General features: G+C 37.3%; 1 protein-coding gene and 1 pseudogene across 1 annotated transcript in view; both read right to left on the bottom strand.

The window, feature by feature from the left end:
• The window catches only part of LOC102848396 (ATP-binding cassette sub-family A member 13-like), a 619,024-nt gene that overhangs the window by 447,725 nt on the left and 153,134 nt on the right, over window positions 1-18,165 (bottom strand). Inside the window, exon 11 of the mRNA XM_006902979.1 lies at window positions 6,393-6,550. Coding sequence (XP_006903041.1) covers window positions 6,393-6,550 — 158 coding nt within the window. The remainder of the gene's footprint in view (window positions 1-6,392; window positions 6,551-18,165) is intronic.
• The window catches only part of LOC102847596, a 3,642-nt pseudogene continuing 2,755 nt past the window's right edge, over window positions 17,279-18,165 (bottom strand).

Here is an 18,165-nt window from a genome sequence, read left to right on the forward strand (position 1 = left end):
TTTGATGAGATGGATTGATTCTGTGACTGGAGCAGTGGGAATAAGTGCATTTGAGATGGCTAGGTTGGCAAAGGATGGAACAGTGTTTAGAGCTCTTGTACATAGGGTCGCTGTGAGTCGCAAACGCCTCTATGGCACATACCAACAACATTTGTGCATTTCTGGCTATATTTGAAAGCCTATTTCTGTCATAGGTTATGTTTCAAATTTGGTCCCATTTTGTCCCTATCATCCTTATGGTTTGGGGGTTTACCCCATGTCTAATACACCTTGAGTTGATTTTTGTGCATAGTGTGAGATGTGGATCCTGTTTCAATTTTCTGCAGGTAGATGTCCAGTTTTTCCAGACATCTCATTCAACCATTTGTTGAAGAGGTTGCAGTTTCCCAGTTTGAGAGGTTTGATTCCTTATAAAATACTAATTGGCCAGTTGGGTTGATGGGGTAGATGAGTTGTCTTCTTGGTTCTCAATGATATTCTATTGTTCTATGTATCTGTCATTGTACGAATACTATGCTGTTACACAGTTGGGTAGTAGATTTTGAGATCTGGGAGTGGTATGCCTCCCACTTAATTTTTCTTTTTCAGAATAGCTTTACTTATTCAGGGTCTCTTTCCTTTTCAAATAAATACACCAATTTCATTTTCTAAGAAAAACTCATTCTTTTGAAAGAATTGAATTGAACTTGTAGATTGATTTTGGTAAGATTGTAATTTTCAGTATGTTGAGTCTTCCTATACATAAGCAGGAAACATTTTTTTTTCTATTTGGCTAAGTCTCTTTTATTTTATGTAGTAGTATTTTATCATTTTCCTTATTAAAGGTCTTTTAAGTCTCTAGTTAAATTTCTCCCAAGTTTTTCATCCTATGGTCATCCATTGCTTTCTTATTTTCTTAATCCAGGCTTTCTTTGTTGCTGTAGAAAAATCTCACTCATTTTTGTATATTGATCTTATAGTCTGCCATTCTACTAGTCTATTGGCTCTAACAGATTTTGGGGTTTTTGATGTGTTTTTGTTGTTGTTGTTGTTTAGTTTTTGTGTTTTTCTGTGTACACTATCATGTCTTCAGCGTATAACGACAGTTTTACCACCTCTTTGTCAATTTTGTTGCTCTTATTTCCTTCTCTTTTTTATTGCCTTAACAAATATTTCTAATACAGTATTGAGTAGGAGTGAGGGAAAGTGGACATCCTTTTCTAGTCCTTGTTCACAATGGGAATGTCTTTAGTCTTTCCCCATTGAAAAGTGTGTTGGCTCTTGGTTTTGCATATGCACTTTTCACTATGGTGAGGAATTCCCTTCTATTCCTATTTTGTTGATTTTTTTAACTAGGAAGGGGTATTGGATTTTATCAAAGGCCTTTTATCATGTGGGTCTTATTCTTTGCTTTGTTAATGTGAAGAATTACTTTGATTATTTTTCTTATGTTGAACCATCATTAAATACCTGATATGAATCCCAATTGGTCTTGATGATTTTTTTAATATAATGCTGGTTTCTATTGGCCAAATTTTTTAAAGAATTTTTGTGTCTATGTTCATGGAGACATTTGTCTGTAGTTGTCTTCATTTTTTTTGTGATGTCTTTGTCTGGTTTTGGTATGAGGGTTATGGTTGCTTCATAGAATTATTCTGGGAGTATTAATTCTTTTTCTACCTTCGAAATAATTTAAATAGAGGAAGTGATAGTTTGTTCCTAAATGTTTGACCTGAGAAGTCATGTGAGCCAGAGCTTTCTTGGAGGGGGAGACTTTTTATAATCTGTTCAAGTGTGTGTGTGTGTGTGTGTCCTAAATGTTTGACCTGAGAAGTCATGTGAGCCAGAGCTTTCTTGGAGGGGGAGACTTTTTATAATCTGTTCAAGTGTGTGTGTGTGTGTGTGTGTGTGCGTGATGAGTCTGTATAGGTGTTCTACATCTGTCTCTAGCAATTTAGGAAGAGTGTCAGTTTCTAGGAATTTGTCTATTTCCTCTAGGTTTTTAAAGTTTATTAGAGTATAGCTTCTCATAATATTCTGTTCTTTTTTATTTAATTTCATATGTTTCTGCTCTTGTCACCTCTTCATTTCTTACAGCCCTTGGAGAGGGATGTCATACTTGAGAGAGTGGATGGACATTGCAGGATAGGAAGACCCTGATGAGCAGAATTGATCCAGCGACTGGGGTAATTGGGGTAGGGGTATCAGAGACAATTAGATTGGCACAGGATAGAGCAGAATTTAAGGCTATTGTAATTAGGATCACTATGAGTCACAGGTGACTCGACGGCACAGAACAACAGTAACAACAACAAGGTGATAGTTTATTCATGTGAGTCAGGGCTTTTTTGGAGAGGGAGACTTTTTATAGTGTGTGTGTGTGTGTGTGTGTGTGTGTGTGTAAGAGAGATTCAGTTTGCATAGATGTTTTAACATCTGTCTAATCTAGGAAGAGTGTCAGTTTCTAGGAATTTCCTCTAAGTTTTCAAGTTTATAACAGTATAGCTTTTCTTATTATTCTGTTATTTTTTAATTTCACCTGTTTCTGTTCTGATGTCATCTCTTTCATTTCTTAGTTGAGTTATGTGTGTCTTCTCTTTCTTCTCTTTTGTTAAGTTTTCTTATAGTTTGTCTTTCTTTTTTTTTTCTTTCTTTTTAACTCTTTCAAAGAACCAGTTCCTGGTCTTGTTGAAGGTTTCAATTATTTTTCTATTTTCTTTTCACTGTGTTCAGTTCTTGTCTTTATAATTTCCTTTCTTCTAGATGCTATGGGATTAGCTGTATCTCAGAGCTTGCATTTAATTTTGTTTCAAGGAATATTTTTTCATTTTTTCCACTTCTATAACCCAATAATGTTCAAGCAGCTTGCTATTTGGCTTCCACATTGGTGTGTTTATCCTCTTGTTAATTTCTAGTTTTATGGCATTTCTTCTTTTGCATCTTTGCTGAATTCCTTTTGAATTAACATGTTCTTTGTTGAGAGTGGTATGTTAAAGTCTCCTTCTGGCTTAGTGGTAAGAAGCTGCACTGCAATCCCAAAGGCACTTGATTTGAACCCACCAGCTGCTCCATGGCAGAAATATGGGGAATATCCTCCTGTGCAATTAACTACCTCTGAAAACCTACTGAAGAGTCAGTTATGTATCAGTTTCAACTTAATGGTACACCACTACCACCACAAATCTAGTTTTATGTATTTTTGCTGTTCTATAATTTGGTATACAGATGTCAAACAAGGCTACATCTTCTTGATCTCTTGTGCCTTAATCACTATATAGTGTGTTTATCTTTTATGGTGGCTTTCAACCTGAAGTCTAATCATAGATTACTATTGCCACTTTTGCTTTTTTACAAATGTCATGCACCTCACATACTTTGGACACAGGGCCAGAAGAGACCAGTCCTTAGAGGACATAATGCTTGCAAAGGTGGAGAGACAGCCCAAGAGAACAAGACCCAGATGAAATGGATTGACACAGTAACTTGGGTAATGAGTGTGTCAGAATCAATGAGATTGGCTCAGGATAGGGCAGGGTTCAGAGCTGTTGTACTAGAGTCACAGGTGACTCAATGGCACATAACAATAACAACATTAGCTATTTTATATTTCCCCCCCCTTTGATTTTTACTCTGTGTAATTCTTCATTTCTTAAATGTGTGTCTTGTACATCACACATTAACTGGCTTTGGGTTTAATTGTTTGTTTTATCCAATCTCAAACCATAATTCTCTTAATATGTTTAACCAAAACATATTAAGTCTTATTGACATACCAGGTTTTATCATTGTCGTTTTGCTCTTTTGTTTTTCTATTGTTTTATTCTATTTCTTATTTTGGTCCTCCACTTTCCTTTGCTGTCTCTCTGTGAAGGGCTTCCCTTAGTATTTCTTGTGGAGTTGGTCTTATTTTCACAAATTTCTTGAGTTCCTGCTTTTCTGCAAATGACCTGATTTCTCCTTCATATTGATGGACAGCTTTTCTGGGTCAAGATCCTTGGCAGGCAATTATTTTCTTTCAGCTTTTTGTGTATGTTATTTCATTGTCTTCACTCTGTCAAGGTTTCTACTGAGAAGTTAGAGCTTAATATAATTGGTTCTCCTTTGCAAGTGACTCTGTTTTTTATCTTGCTAATTTTGGTATTCTCAACTTATCTTTGATTTTGGATGCATCTTGATGGATCTTGCGGAGGTCCTAGTCTATTTGAAGTTTGCTAAAATACCTGGGATATTTTCTTCTAGAACCTTTTCTCAGTGCTTTCCCTTCCCACCACACTCCCACTTCTATTCTAGAATTCCAATCCAACAAATATTCCATTTGATGTTATCCCACATGAGTCTAATATTTTCTTCATATTTCTGTGTCTTCGCTCTGTTTTTTTCATCTAGTGTCTTCTAGTTCACTGAATCTCTGTTCTTTATTTTCTATTCTGGCTTTTTTTTTCTGTCCCTCCAACATTTTGTAAAATTCTACCATTTTGGTCTTGATATTTTGAATTGCATTTTCATGCATTCCTATTGTCTCTAGAACTCTCTTGGTTGTTCTCTGTCTTGTGATTTCTTTAAATTCTTGTACCTCTTTATTTATGGCTTCAATTCTTAGCTCCATCATTTGCAACTTTTCAGTAGCATTTTGTGCAACTCCACACTATATTTTTTCTGCCTCTTTGTCTCTGGGATATTTAGTATTTCTGAAATTTGACGTACTTTTTTAAGAGAAGGGTTTTTGTTGGTCTCCCCATAATGTTGGAGGTACCTGCTGCTTCCTTGACATTATGTGAAATTTGTCTTTGCATGTGTGAGTTAGTTTCTTTTGTGTCTATGTAAGTTGTTGGCAGTTTCTTACCTTCATGATGCTGTTCATGAGTTGCAGACTCTAAGTGTTCATCCCAATTTAATTTCTCAGTGGAAATTCTTCCTGCTGGTCATCTACGAATGCCTGTTTCCTGTTTCATGTGCCAAGATATTCATCTGATTATCCTTTGAGGGGCACGGTCTTTGCTCAGTTATGGTGGGCTGCTTCTCTGTCCTGTTCTGTAGTTTTCATGGAAGGGGGTTGGTTTCCCCAGACATGGAGAAAAGTCACAAGAGTGCTTCCTGGGATATACTGCTCAGAGAAAAGGTCCAGCAAAGTATAAGTTCTCAGCAGTACAATCTCCAACTCCCAGTGGTTGCTAATGGTCATGTACCTTCTCCTGGGACTGGTTAGTTCTCAATAGCCATGTGTATTGGTCCTATCTACTACCCTAGCTGCTACAAAAGAAAGCTATCCCCACCTGAACAAAGGCCCAGAGATGTGACATGTTCCAAGCAGTGCAGTTCCCAAGCTTCTGGCTGTCACCATACGTTTGGCAGTGGTGACTTTGTGTTACTATGATGCTCAAGTCTTGGTAGAAGCCCCCAGAAGAGCTGGACTATGAAGAAGAGGTCTGGAAATTGACTTCTGACAATCATCAAATAAAAACTCTATGAATCTAAGTGGTAAAGGCACAGGAGCAGGCAGTGTTCTAACCCACTGTGCCTGGTGTCACCATGAGGTGGAGTAAACACAATGTAAGTTAACAACTTATGTAGGTCTTCACACATAGAAGACAGAGATTATCCCTCCTGACACTGTAAGGACTGTATTCAAGATCCTTTATGAAATTATCACCTTACCAGCCTGCTCTTCCCTCTTTGCCCACCCAAAAAGTATTTCAGGAATTTTATTTCAATTCCACTTATGCTATCACAATCACATTTTTGTTTGTTTCTTAAATTCATCTTCCTTTCTGCTTTTACTGAGATTACAAGAACGCATTTTCAGAAACCTCAATGACTCCTCCCTCTTTGGTTCCCATTTCACCAGAGAACTATATAGTAGTGCAAGATTGAAAATATAGGAGGCCATGAGAAATTCAGAACAAATGTCTTTTAAGTTTATGTAAATGGAAACCCATGTGTTAAATACCATATTTTTATCTGATTTTTATTTATCACCTGCAGATATTTTGTTTTATAACATTAATTGTAATTTCTTATTCCATTATTTATAATTTCTTATCAAAGTCCTTTGTCTATGTATTCTCCCTTTCCCTTCACTCTACTCACCCATTCAATGATCTATGATCTCTTCTTCCTCTCCCTACCCTCTCATCTGTCAACTCTCCACAATTGTGTGTCTGTGTGCAAACAATTCTTTTTTTTCTCACCTCCATTCCTGTCAATTATCTGTCTTTTTTTTTACTTTTAATTGCAGTACACACATTGTCTGATCATCCATTCAATTCAATTTAGCCTTCCCTTCACCTATTCCAATACAATTTTGACAGTACTCACTCTTCTTCCATAAGGGTCACGCCTCATTTTATGTCACAAACAGCAAGAAGACTTTAAAATTACAGTCAAGTCTCAGTCTGGATCCCTGAATTCCATACCTGTCGTGCGAGCACCAGGCTGAGACCTTGGCTGCAATCTTCCTTCAGGCAGAAGGCAGGGACGCAACACCTAAGCTGCCCTCCCTGTAGGATAGCAATTCGGTCACTCAGCACTTCTGCTTCATCCAGATGGTGTGTTGTGAAGATGATAGTGTGTCCTGCATTTTAAGAATAAAGTTCCATCAGAACTTATCTGGCAAAAGAGGAAAACAGTGTTGTCTTCTTTCAAATGGGAGAGCTGTGATAAAATGTACAGATTAACAAAAATATTTAAATTAGAAAAAATTGAGTTTAGAAAGTTGATTTAATCAAGTCACTCAGAAAATTTTTAAGTTTTAGAACTCTTTGGTCTATTATTATTACTTGGACCAGGAAGCAGTCGTCAGAACAGAGCAAGGGAACACTGCATGGTTCTAAATTGGGAAGGGAGTACGCCAGGGATGCATCCTATCTCCATACCTTTTCAACCTATATGCAGAACAGATTATCCGGGAGGCGGGGCTCTATGAGGAGAAATGTGGGGTCAAGATTGGTGGACGATTTATCAACAATCTGCGTTATGCAGATGACACAACCCTGCTTGCTGAAACTGAAGAGGACCTGAAGCGCCTGCTGCAGTGTCAAGGACTGCAGCCTACAATATGGATTGAGACTCAATGTCAAGAAGACAAAGATTCTCACCACTGGACCGATTGGCAGCATCAGCATGGATGGTGAAGAGATTGAGATTGTACACAGCTTTAGTTTGCTTGGCTCCATAGTCAACAGTCTTGGCACCAGAATCCAGGAAATTAAAAGGCACATTGCCATGAGAAAGTCTGCTGTTAGGGACCTCTCCAAAGCGCTGAAGAGCAATGGTATCTCTTTGGAGACTAAGGTGCGTCTGATACAGGCCATGGTCTTCACAATCACCTGTTATGCATCAGAGAGTTGGACAATGACCAAGGAGGATAGAAGGAGAATTGATGCCTTTGAGCTGTGGTGCTGGAGAAGAATACTGAGAATACCATGGACTGCTAGGAAAACAAACAGATTTGTCCTGGAAAGGGTTAAGCCAGGTGGCTCCTTGGATGCAAGGATTCTGAGGCTCCGTCTAACATACTTTGGACATGTTGTGAGGAGAGACCGGTCCTTAGAGAGGGACCATGCTTGGGAAGGTGGAGGGACAGCGCAGGAGAGGAAGGCCCTCTATGAGGTGGATTGATTTAGTGACTGGGATAATTGGGATGGGAGTGTCAGAGACAGTGTGATTGGCACAGGACAGAGCGGAGTTTAGGGCTGTTGTAGATAGGGTCGCTATGAGTAGCAGGCGACTCGACGGCACATAACAACAACAAACTCTAATTACTGGTCTTGGGTGCTACAAACAGTTTAGTGTTCACTTCTAACGGAAAGGTTGATGGTCCCAGCCTTATTCACACACTTCAGAAGAAAGGCCTGGTAATACATTTGCAAGTGATCATAGTCATGAAAACCCTAAGAAGTGCAGTTCTGCTCAGTGTACAAGGCATTGCCAAGAATCAGAATTGGCTCAATGGCAAGTTGCCTACATTGCTGTAGGCAATGTTATACCTTCCTCACAAATCTATAGCTTACACAAAAGCTGTAACTGAGGAAAAAAAAACACTGAGTTCTTTACTGGTCCTGGCCACTTTCTTCTAAAAGACTCAGATGTAGACCATTAAATAAATGCAAAAAAGTATTTTTAAGGAAATACTGGATAGTTTCTCTCTCTCCTCTCTTCTCTCTTCTCTCTTCTCCTCTCTTCTCTCTTCTCTCTTCTCTCTTCTCTCTCTCTCTTTCTCTCTCTCTCTCTCTCTCTCATTCAAGCTCTTCTCTCTAATGTACCTAACTCAAAACTCATTGCCATGAGTTGTAACATATTCCATAGCTGACCCTCCAGTGGCTTCTGAGAAAACACATATAGAAGGAGTCTCCTATGGAGTGACAAGTGGATTCCAATCACCAAAGAGCCTCAGCCTTGGGATCCAGCCTAGTCTTTATAGCCTCAGCCTTGGGATCCAGCCTAGTCTTTATAGCCTAGGCAACCATAGTTCTCTTATAAATTTAAAAGGAGGTAAAGAACTATGCTATGTAAGTTGCAATTATATAAGAAATTAAAATGAGCATCTTATTAAGGCAGAGGTCAATCTCTAAAGATGATCCGTAGGAGAACATAGGCCAAAGAAAGCAAAAAGGTTTTCTGGTTGGTTTTTTTTTTAAAGTTTACTTCATTTATGTAATGGGAGGATCTTGCTACTTTTGGCTTCTACATTGCTTACTTGCTTAAATTGAGCGTAATTTTATCAAACACTACTGACTGATTATCTCTAACGAAAATTATCAAAGGAAAAAGACCAACTGCATATATAACTCTACTGAATTTTAATGTTTTCAGTAAATGAGAAAGATTCAAACATTTAATGTAAGTAATAACAACCTCAAAAAGTACATTTAGAAAGAAGACATAACCACCAGATCTTGTAGAAGATGTGGCTAAAGACCCAATATCCTCCTTTGAGGATAAAAGAATACATTTAGTCCCTAAACTCAGATTAAAGGAGTTTAGACACAGTGATTAGAGCTACCCAGCAATTGAGATTCACTTGCAATAAGTTGAAATTCTTAAAGAATTTAAATTAATTCCACTAATCCATGATGGTTTATTAGTGAATATATGAAAACTCAGGACACATTACAAATCTCAAAGGTAAAGTATTAAGTCTGCCAACAGCCTTGCTTTACTGGTTTTATTTTCTCCCCGTTCTAGTAGCATCTCTTATAATCTTTACTCCAAAAAAGTATCTGACAGACAAGTATTTTACAGAAAAGAGCAGATGAAAGACATTTACCCAGTTACAAAAATGACCATTAGATTAAATGTTGCTGCTCACCCTTGCAACATGGTGTGGTTTTGTTTTTATTTTTTCTTTTTTAATCCAACCTTTCCTACTCCACCACCATCCATCCCTTCTTAAGTTTGCCTACACCATTCAACACCACTCTCCCCTTGACCAGCCCTTGATGTGATGGCCAAAGTCTCAAACAATCTGGATTTCTGTGATTCTGAACATATCATGCTGCTGTCATTCTCTTATGATGCAGCTAGTATGGCTTAACTTTAAAGTCTCTAAGTACAACAGCCATGTACAAGTATCAAGGATGGCTTCTTTTCTTGGAAGGTTATGAGAAAATGTCCTTTTACTTAACAGATCATCTGATACTCTGGGCTGTACGAGGAGGAATGTGGCATCAGAATTGGTGGAAGAGTCATCGACAACCTCCATTATGCAGATGACACAACCCTGCTTGCTGAAATTGAGGAGGACCTGAAGCGCTTGCAGCAGAAGGTCAGGGACTGCAGCCTTCAATACGGATTGATGCTCAACATGAAGAAAACAAAGATTCTCACCACTGGACGAATTGGCAGCATCAGTATGGATGGTGAAGAGACTGTGATAGTTAAAAGTTTAGTTTACTTGGCTCCACAGTCAGCACTCTTGGTACCAGCAGCAAGGAAATCAAGAGACAAATTGCATTGGTAAAGTCAGCTGTGAGAGACCTCTCAAGAGTACTGAAGAGCAACGATGTCAGACTGGAGACTAAGTCTTTGCAATTGCATGTTCTGCATCAAAGAGTTGGACAGTGACTAGGGATAATATAGAAAGAGAATTGATGTCTTTAAGCTGGGGTGCTGTAGAAGAGTGTTGAATATACCATGGACTGCTAGGAGAACAAACAGCTTTGTCCTCTGGAGGGTGATGCCGGAGTGCTCCTTAGAGTCAAGGATTCTGAAGCTTCATCTGACATACTTTGGACATGTTTCGAGGAGGGACTGGTCCTTGAAGAGGGACATCATGTTTGGGAGAGTGGCGGGACAGTGTAGGAGAGGAAGACCCTCAATGAGAAGAATCAATTCTGTAATTGGAGTGGTGGGAATAAGTGTGTTTGAGATGGTGAGGTTGGCACAGGATAGAGCAGCATTTAGAGCTCTTGTACTATGAGTTGCCAGGAGTCGCAAGTGACTTGATGGTACATAACAACAACAACTCCAAAAAGTATATTTCCTATGCCAATTCTCTCTTTCTACAATAGTTATAATGATGAGGGAATTATGATAACTGTTATGAAAAGAACACCTTGTAGAAGCAATATATGTGTGTGTGTATATATATATATTTAAATTTTTATTTATATATCTTTATATATCTTGTATATACACATTATATATATATATATAGAGAGAGAGAGAGAGAGAGTCAACTCTGATTCAATAATTCTAAGTAATAGAACCATTTCATCTTGATCCGAAGACGTAATCTTTAAGGAAGTAGACAATTGATCTGCTGGTTAGAAGTTGAGCCTTTAATGATTGCATCACCAGGTGAGAAAGAGAGAGAGAGTGAGTGTGTGTGTGTGTGTGTGTGTGTGTGTGTGTGTGCGCGCGCATGTGTGTGTGTGTGAGACCATATATATATATATATATATATAATATCAGGTTGAACCACTTTTTCTGGAAGGAAACAAAAATGGCTGTTCTGTTCGACTTTCTGTTACTGTGGCCATGTACACTGCTATCTAGCTACATCATGTGGAAAACTTGGGACTTCTAACAAGTAAGTGGAAGATTAGGGGTAGAAGCATGATTTCTAGAGGGAAGGAGTCATGCCACTTTGGGTCAAGAGGGGAACACCAATTTACAGTTCCCTCACAAAACATACCCTTGAACATCGTATAGTTACAACAACCTAGCATGTACTAACAAAAGACTCACATAGTATCAAGAAACCAGCAGTTTGCCTCAGTCATGGAAAAAAACCAAAATAACCCTTTTCCTAAAATAGCAGGACAAATGAATAGCACAGATAGAGAGAAACAGAAGAAATGTGTTGATATAGAGTTATTTGAACAGCTATAGAAGAAGATGCAAACGATGGAAGGAAAAAAATGGAAACCATTAATAGAATAATTATCCCAGAGGCAATGGCCAAAAAGAAATACATTGATGAGGAACAACTTGAACAGCTATGGAATAAAATGTAAAAGATAAAGAATTGATAATATAAAAAAAGAATTGGTAATATAGATAAAGAAGTAAAAGAACTTAAAAAATCATTATGAGTCAGACTTGGTAAAGCAAAAACAGTACTGGAAATAACAGAAAAGCATGAAAATGCAATCCAGAATATTAAGACCAAAATGGCAGAAGTGTTCAACACACCGATGAGACAAAAAGAAATAGAAATGAAGAAAGAAGAATAGAAAATAAATGAACTGAACTGGAAGATAAGAGACTCACTGGTAACATACTAAAAGAAAAAGCAGAGATGAAACATAAAGAAAATGAACAAAATATTAGAATCATGTGGGATGAAATGAACAACATGCTATGATTGGTATTCCAGAAGAGAGTAGTGAAAGAGAAGTCACTGAGAAAATTGTGGAAGAGATACTAAAAGGAAACTTCCAAGGTATTATGAAGAATGTAAAAATGCACATTAAAGAAATGCAGTGAACACCAAATAGACTAGACCCAAAAATTAAGACACATCATAGTCAAATTCTCTAAACTAAACCTAAGTATTCTATAAATATAGAATACTAAAAGAAGTGTGAGAAAAACAAAAAGTCATCTACAAAGGGAAAACAATTTTATCAATCACTGATTTCACCATGCAAGCTAGAAGACAATGAAATAGCATATACAAAGGTGAAAAGAACAATTGTCAGCCAAGGATACTATTCTCAGCAATGATCTCCATCAAATACGAAAGAGAAATAAGATCCTTCACAGAGAAAAAATGAACTTAAGGAATTGGTGAAAACAAGACAAAAACCATCCCAATACCGATAACAAAACCATTATTTAAGGAGATAGAAAGGGAAATTGTCAAGTTTATTTGGATCAGAAAGAGACCCTGAATAAGTAAAGCACTACTGAAAAACAAAAATTGAGTGGGAGGCAAAGCACTCCCTGACCTCAAAACACCTAAGACACAACAGTAGTAACCAAAACAGCAAGGTACAATTACAGGCACACATATAAATGGAACAGATTTAAGAACCCAGAAACGAACCAAGCTATCTATAGTCAACTGATATTTGACAAATAAATAAAACCTATCAAATGGGGAAATGAGAACCTCTTCAACAAATGATGTTGGCAAAACTGGACTGCTACCCTGCAGAAAGCTGAAACTGGATCCACATCTCATACCACACAGAAAAATCAACTCAAGGTGGATCAGGGACCTGGGAATAAAGCCTAAAACCATAAAGTTCATAAGAGACAAACTGGGATCAAGCTTAGAATACCTATTCTAGAGTATAAAGAGAAATGCACAGTCTGAAGAGGATAAAATTGGTGAATGGGATCTTCAAAAATTTAAATCCCTGTGATCATCAAAAACTTCCAACATGGTGAAAAGAAAACTTACTGACTGGGAAAAAACACTTGGCAATACCATCTCAGAGCTTTGTAAGAAAACTTTCCAGAATACTCCTGATTCTTCAAAAGAAAAAGATTGACAATCCAATTACAAAAGGGCAAGAGACATGGGAAGACTTTTCACAAAGGAGGACATTCAGATGGCCAGATGACACGTGAAGAAATGCTCAAATCACTGGCAATAATAGAAATGTAAATCAAAACCATAATGAGATACCACCATGTTACCTCAATAGCAGTGGCAAAGTTTAACAGGGCAGCAATTAACAAATGTTGGAGAGGATATGTTGGATAGGAACATTGTTGGTGGGATTGTAAAATGGTACAAGCACTCTGAAAAGCAGTTTGGCATTTTCTCAAAAAAGCTGAACATAGAAATACCACATAACAGAGGTATTCTAGTGCTTGGAATACCCTGAGAATATAAAACTGAGGCACAAACAGAGACGTGTACACTTGTTCATAGCAGCATTATTCATTATTGCAAGAACATGGAAACAACCCAAATGCCCAACTACAATGGACTGGATTGAGAAATTATGGTATATTTTTCAAACAATGGAATACTATGCAGCACGCATGAGCAATTATTTTGTAAATCACTACCTACATCGGAGGGACTGGAAAGCATTATGCTAAGTGAACTAACTCAGCCTTATAAAGACTATAGAGGGCTACTATTGTAGAGCAAGTTCAAGGATCCAAAGAATGAGAGCTTAATCATAGAAGCACATAATTTGATGGGTAGAGGGAGGGATGGGTAAAGCAAAGGGAAAGATTCAGTGTGGAAAAAATTATATATGAACTTTATAAGTAAACTAGTATAAAAATTTAAAAAAATAATTTTCAGTGAAGTCCTTCACACAGAGGCACTAAAATAAACTGGATGCACCACAGTAATCAGAAACAACAGAAAAAGAAACACAGCAAAATGACAATGGTAAAACTGGCCTAACAATAATCACCCTTCATGTGAATGGACTTAATATGCCAATTTAGAGAAGAGAGCAGCAGAATGGATTAATTAAAAAGCCTTTCAATATGTTGCTTACAAGGGACACATCTAAAAAATTCAGAGAAAGACTAAAAAATCTAAGGCTGGAAAGAAGTATTCTAAGCAAATGGTAAACACAAAAAAAGCAGGAATGGCAAAAATTATTTCTGATAAAATAGACTTCAGAATGAAAACCACCACAAAAGACAAGGAAGGACATTATATATAAATTAAAGGCACAATAGATCAAGACATATCTTGGTCAGTATTTGCACACCAAATTATAAACCTGCAAAATACATAAACAATGATTTACACAAATGAAGGAAGAAATAGACAGAACCATATTAGTGGCAGAAGACTTCAAAATACCACTATTACCAAAGAAGGATAGGTCAACTCAAAAGAAACAAAGATGCAGAAGATCTAAACTATACTATCAGCCAACTTAAACTTATGGATGTATTCAGGATACTGTAACCAACAAAGATTCAATTATTTTTTTTTCTCAAGATACCATGATACATTCTCCAGAATTGATCATGTATTAGGACACAAAGTAAGACTAAAAAATATGAAAGCAAAACAAAAAAAGTAGCTTCTCAAACCATAATTCCATTAAACTAGAAATTAATAGCAGGAGGGTAAAATTTACAAAACCACCTGAATGGGAACTAAGTTACTCTCTTTTTGAACATGATTGGGTTATAAAAGAAATAAAAAATGAAACGATAAATTTTCTTGAAAATGTACTCCTCTCCCGATTTTGAACCATGCAGTATGTCCTTGCTCTGTTCTGAGGTCTACCTCTTGGTCCAAGTTTAGGTTTCATATAAGCACTATCAAGTGTTCTGAGATTCCCATTTTCCTCATGGTTAGACACAATTTATTGTGATACACACAGTCAAATACCTTTGCATAGTCAATGAAACACAGATAGAAATTCTGGTACTCTCTGCTATCTGCCAAAGTCTGTCTGGCATTGGCAATAATGTCCCTAGTGCCACTACCTCTTCTAAACCCAGCCTGTACTTTCTCTGTCAATGTATTGCTCCAGTGTTTTCTGGATAATCTTCAGCAGGATTTTGCTAGTGTGTGATATTAGTGATATTGTTAGATAATTTCCACACTTTTTTGGGTCACCTTTTTTTGGAAAGGGACTATATATGGGTCTTTTCCAGTCAGTTGGCCAAGTAATTGTCCTCCAGATTCCTTAACACAACCTGATGAGCACATGCAGGGCAACATCTGTTTACTGAAATGCGTCAATTGATATTCCATCAATTCCTGGGGCTTTATTTTTTGTCAAGTCCTTCAGAGCAGATTACTCTTCCTCCTTCATCAGCCTTGCCTCTTGATCATATGTTGTTTCTTGAAATTCTTTTTGGTACAATGACTCTTCATGCTCCTTCCATCTTCTGCTAATGTTTCCTGAATCATTCAATATCTCCTCATAGCATCCTTAAGCATTGCAACTCATGGGTCGAATTTATTCTTTAGTTCTTTCAGCTTAAGAAATGCTGAGCAAGTTTGGACCTTTTGATTTTCTGACTCCAGCTCCTTCCACATTTCATTATAATATTTTGTCTTGTCTTCCCGAGCGGCCTTTGAAATCTTCTATTCAGCTCCTTAAATTTTTAAATTCTTCCCGTTCCTATACTCTGATAAATTTGAAAACTTAGAGGAATTGACAAATTCCTTGAAACTCATTCTCTACCCAAATTGACATGGAGAAATGTAGAACACCTGAACATATCCATCACAAAAAAAAATACATAAAATAAAGCAACTTGACCAGGCCATAAAAAGACTTCTGTAAGAAAAGTCTTGGACCAAATGGCTTCACAGATTAATTCTATCAAATATTCAGAGAAGATCTATCACCAATTCTACTTAAAGTATTTCAAAAATAGGAAAAGAAGAAATACTTCCAGAATCATCTTAAAAAACAAGCATAATCCTCATACCAAAACTACCCAATACCTTTCATGCATCTAGATGCAAAAGTCCTTATCAAAATCTTAGCCAATAGAATCCACAAAGATAAAGTAGTAATTTGGTAGTGATTTTCATAGATCAATTTATTTAGAATTACTAATATCACTAGGAAAAAAAGATTTACTCATTTCTTAATTAACACAACAATTTAGCGAAATATAAACTCTGCAGTGAACTTCTGCGGTGGCACAATACCAACAAAGAATACAGAAGCATTTGTAAACTATACAAACATTCCATATGGAAAATAAGCTTTATTTTACATATACATAGAAAAAGTCTCCTTTTATGAGATATCTGAAAGAATCAAAACCTCTTAGACAGCTATTTTTTAAACTCCAAATGAAAAACCAGTTTCTTACACTTGAACTTTGGAATAGTCTCTATTAAAACAGGAAACTCCAAGTACACACTTTTTACAAGATCAACATTCCAGATACGGCGTTTCCTTTGAAAAAACAAAACAAAAATCCATTCCCCGTGGAGAAAAGTAAAACCCAGAACACCTCAAAAAAACCCCAAACCATTCTTCTGCATTCGTATCACAGCACACACTAGTATTTGCTTTCCTTAAAAAACTCATTTTACTTTCTAAGTTGTGTACTATTGCATTTTAATCAGTACACTGGTTTAAAAGTTGTGCAAATAAACAAAAATATGAAAATAATGTGCTGTCAGTCCTTTCCTTAAATTATTTATAATAAATCTCATAACAATAGCACTTCCCCCCCAATTAATGGGAAAAAGACATGCCAAATCCATTCGCTGAAATTTACCATTTTGTGGTAATGCATTTTTCCCGCTCCTTCATTTTTTAACAGACAAACAACAAAGGTTTCTTTATAAATTATGATAAATTAAAATATTAAACATTATAAAATGATCTATAGAGCCATGTCACATTGCAAGTAATATACTTGTAAAGTCTCTATTTCCTATCTCTATCCCAGTGGCCTCCACATAAATGGTGCCTTCCACACAGCACGGTGTTCTCTTTCCAAGACCAAGAAGCTGCTCAATGCAATCATCTGGAACTGTCATTTTCTAGATGAATCTCCACACTGCCACTGAGAGGCACTAAAGACCAAAGTTGTCCTCCTCCTCCACAGCATACACTGAGTGGGTTGACTTCATGTAGAGTTGAAACAGTCTTCCATGAAATTATATTAATGCAGTCAGATATTTTCCATTTAAAAATATATGCTAAGAGACACATGTAACATAAGCAATGCTACAGCAGCTGAATGATAAAAAAGGAAACCTACAATGCTGGTCAGTACATCGGTTACAGAACGGTACAGGACACTAAAATGCCTTATTTGGAGGTTTTAAGTGCTCATGTTTGCAGCAGGCAGGTGTTTGGTATTGGAAGCCTATGTCACAGAAAAGGACTTCTTAAAAACACGTCCTGTGCAGCTGGAAGAGCGGAACCTTCACAGCGCAGACTCAGTCTCTATTGGTGTTATTTGCTGCAAAGGCGTGAAGGTTTCCCATCTGGCTCAGGCCACTCTGAATATGTGCAACATGGATTTCTACATTATTCTGAAAACAGCTGATGTTAGAAGCATCTATTGTACTCTTGATGTCGTTTAATGAGTCTGTAAGTGATTTGAATTCAAAGGAATTTAAGTCTCCTCCTCCTGCTAGACACTTAATTTGTAGTAAAATAGCTGTGCGCCTGGAGATTAGGTCGGTGAGATTCTCATTTTCCACACAGGGATGTCCCATGGAGGAGTTGGCCAGCCAAACAATCTCCTGTGCTTCCTCTTCACACCTCCTCCGCATGTCGGTTGGCTGATCTGTGGGCTGAAGTCCCTGGTCTGGAGCCAGCTCTTAGCAGTACTGCTAAACTTTATGCAGAACTTTGTTTAGGTCCTTGTTGAGCTGTTCAAGCTCTAGAACAATGGTGGCATATCTCCCCTGAAAGTCACCACCAATTGGCGTGGAATATTATTTCAATTTTTCTGCTTCTGTGTTCATTTCCCTTAATTTCTTGATGTGTTCCTTTTTAATCATGAGGATTTTTGATAACTTGGACACTTGAATTAGGAACTCCACTGGAAAACCGCCTAACGTCTCCATGTCAGAGCCAGAATTTTTATTTCTCCTTGGTGACTGTCCTAACAAAGGATCGTTATTCAGTGACTGGAGTGGCGGTGTATAAGGTAACCGTGGGGGTGTCAGGTAAAACCGAGAGGGCCGCTGTTTTTGTCCAAAGGCAGCAATTGGCATTGTCTCAACTAGGCTGATTGTGGAACAGACCACCAATTACTCATATGCAAGTTCAAGCTGAAGCTGAGGAAAATTAAACCAAATCCACAGGAGCCAAAATA

This window comes from Elephantulus edwardii, unplaced genomic scaffold, assembly GCF_000299155.1.
Source record: "Elephantulus edwardii isolate Elephantulus edwardi_28Jun2011 unplaced genomic scaffold, EleEdw1.0 scaffold00482, whole genome shotgun sequence".
Lineage (NCBI taxonomy): Eukaryota > Metazoa > Chordata > Mammalia > Macroscelidea > Macroscelididae > Elephantulus > Elephantulus edwardii.